We start from the raw sequence: 2,616 nt of genomic DNA on the forward strand, positions 1-2,616 counted from the left end.
TATATATATATATATATATATATATGTGTGTGTGTGTGTGTGTGTGTTGTTGTTGTTGTTGTATATATATATATATATATATATATATATATATATATATATATATATATATATATATATAGTATTCCTCTTATAAAACTGCTATACATAAGCCTACCTGTGTGTGTTGTGTAGTACTAGAGTGAGTGCATGCTGCTCTCGGCGTCCCTTCTGACACGAATAGGCCTCCAGCCATTTGCGGTACATAAGTTTGGTGCGTTCATTACTCAGTGCATAGTACACCCCGGCGTTGAAGTGAGTGCGCGACTGCAGATCCTCTGGAATACATCACCGGAGGATAGCAAGTGTAAATATAGGATGAGTACCAAAATTCTGTGCATATGGGTATTCGGAGCATGACAACTATCTCGGATCACAGTATTTACTTTCCTCAATGTGATAAATCTGTAAAAGAGCCCGAATACAACCGACACTCTGTGCACTTGTGACCAAAGACGACCGAGCAAGCCGACTAATCTTGATAGGTTTTGCCCATAAGCTGAATTTAATCTTGATAGGTTTTGCCCATATACTGATAATAACTGGATCCCGAAACAAATACGTTAAAAAAAAGGAACGCTTGGGACGTACGGACAGGACAGGTTGTAAAAACAAAGAAACATACACGACGTGCATGTGTAGAAGCATACAAAAGCATTAAATTATGCGTGTACAGTCGGTATATGCTAATTGAGGCTGTACCATATGTTCTTCGTTGTACGTACTCTTTGCTTTGTATATAGCACAGTGTCTCTCCGCCACAAAACAAACAAACAAACAAACAAAACAAAAATAAAACCAAACAATCATAAAACAAACAAACAAACAGAACGAACATATATACTTCTAACTTAAAGATACCACGATAGATGTACAAATAGCGTACATCTGAAGGACAATGGTTAAATCAACACGCATTTGCCCATACCGTCGGCCTCTTGTCGTAAAACGCCCTCCTATTCGCCACTCTGTGCATACTTGTAGTTTGTTCTATCGTAGCAGATAGTTGTCTTATGAAAAAAGGCGTACAAACACATGCACCTGCAGGTACGCATCTGCCTTCACACACACACACGTCACAGTACCGAACATTCGCACAATAGGAACACAGTCACCACAACCAACTCACTCCAAAGGAATTTGCTCTTGCCGTCGGCCTGCCATTGGAAGTCGCACTGGCTGGTTCGACTCTGTACGTAGTCCATGGGATTCTGCAGCAACACGGTGTCTGCGTCCAGCACAAACACATTGTACCCGTGCCTAATACCCAGTGATAGGAACAACGAGAGAACAAACGTTAAGGTTGCAGAATATTGTACTGGTTAAGTGTTCACTCGGTACGACGTGCATGGCGCGTTGTAGCTGCACGGTATCTGTGTTCAGCACAAACACATTGTACCTGTGCCTAGTACATAGCGATCGTAACAAATAGGTAATGAAATTGCAAGTATCTCGATAGTCCCTCTACGGCTCTGTGGTATCAAGTGGTGCAGGAGTCTGCACCTCCCGGGGAATAAGAGTGCTAAGAGACCCTAGATATACATCGATATACATACCCATACATACATACATACATACATACATACATACATACATACATACATACATACATACAGACAGACAGACAGACAGACAGACAGACATTCATACATACATAAAATACATAAATATATACATATATACATAAATACATAAATACATAAATACATAACTACATAAAGGGACCCTATATAAACATCGATATACATACTCAGTTATTAAAATTACAATAAGCTCGAGGGATAGAAAATGATAACAGTCTTACACATCTCCAAACGACGGGATTCACACTCACCGTATGATGGCTTCGATCAGCGTGGTCTTGACGCTCATGATCTCCTTCCACGCCTTCGTGGCATCTTTCGTCTTTGGTTTGAATTTCATGTTATGGCCCTCCAGCATGCGCGCGTCGTAGTGCACAGCGTTGGGATCGCCCCCAAGAGATACCTCTAGATCCTACGCAAGAGCGGTAGTGGGCAATTAAGGAGGAGTACATGAGGTACTCTGAAGCTCGCTCGAGATAAGTATAGCGGCGAATAAAAGTAGAAATACTGTGGCTATGGATTTCCCTTGGTAGCATGGCTTCATAATGCGACAGTCGTGATACACCGTAGTGGCTCCACCTCTAAGCCATCGCGTCATCGCGTCTTTGGGGTATCTAAAAGCAATAGAATGAGACGGGAGATATATCCAAGTCTTATCGTTTACTTATCAGTTAAAATACAGAATCGGTGCACTAACATCAGATTTAGCAAAGCAGGCATACTTTTGGGTTCAGATTTGGTGCTGAGTCATAGGCTACAAAGCGTGCGTTGTCTGTACTTATGCGGGCGCATAGGAATACTTTCAAATCCAAAGCTGACGCGAAGGGCACGGTAACACGGCCAGACCGACTTAACTATCTGTAAAGTCACATTCACACTTTTCATGGATAGACGTACAGATATATAAATATATGCACCCCTATTGCCTCCTTTTAATAGAGGTCTCTGGATAAACGTACAGATATATATATATATATATAGTATATAGTACTAC

At 41.1% G+C, this 2,616-nt stretch overlaps 1 protein-coding gene across 1 annotated transcript; it reads right to left on the reverse strand.

The window, feature by feature from the left end:
• Positions 1–153: 153 nt before the first annotated feature.
• On the reverse strand, positions 154–2,220 carry SARC_00168 (hypothetical protein; the record flags this gene model as incomplete). The annotated part of the gene is made up of 4 exons (XM_014306161.1): positions 154–317; positions 1,169–1,299; positions 1,874–2,034; positions 2,131–2,220. The coding sequence occupies 4 exons, from the start codon at positions 2,218–2,220 to the stop codon at positions 154–156; spliced, it is 546 nt and encodes a 181-aa protein (XP_014161636.1).
• Positions 2,221–2,616: the final 396 nt, after the last annotated feature.

This window comes from Sphaeroforma arctica, assembly GCF_001186125.1.
Source record: "Sphaeroforma arctica JP610 unplaced genomic scaffold supercont1.4, whole genome shotgun sequence".
NCBI classification, from domain to species: domain Eukaryota; class Ichthyosporea; order Ichthyophonida; genus Sphaeroforma; species Sphaeroforma arctica.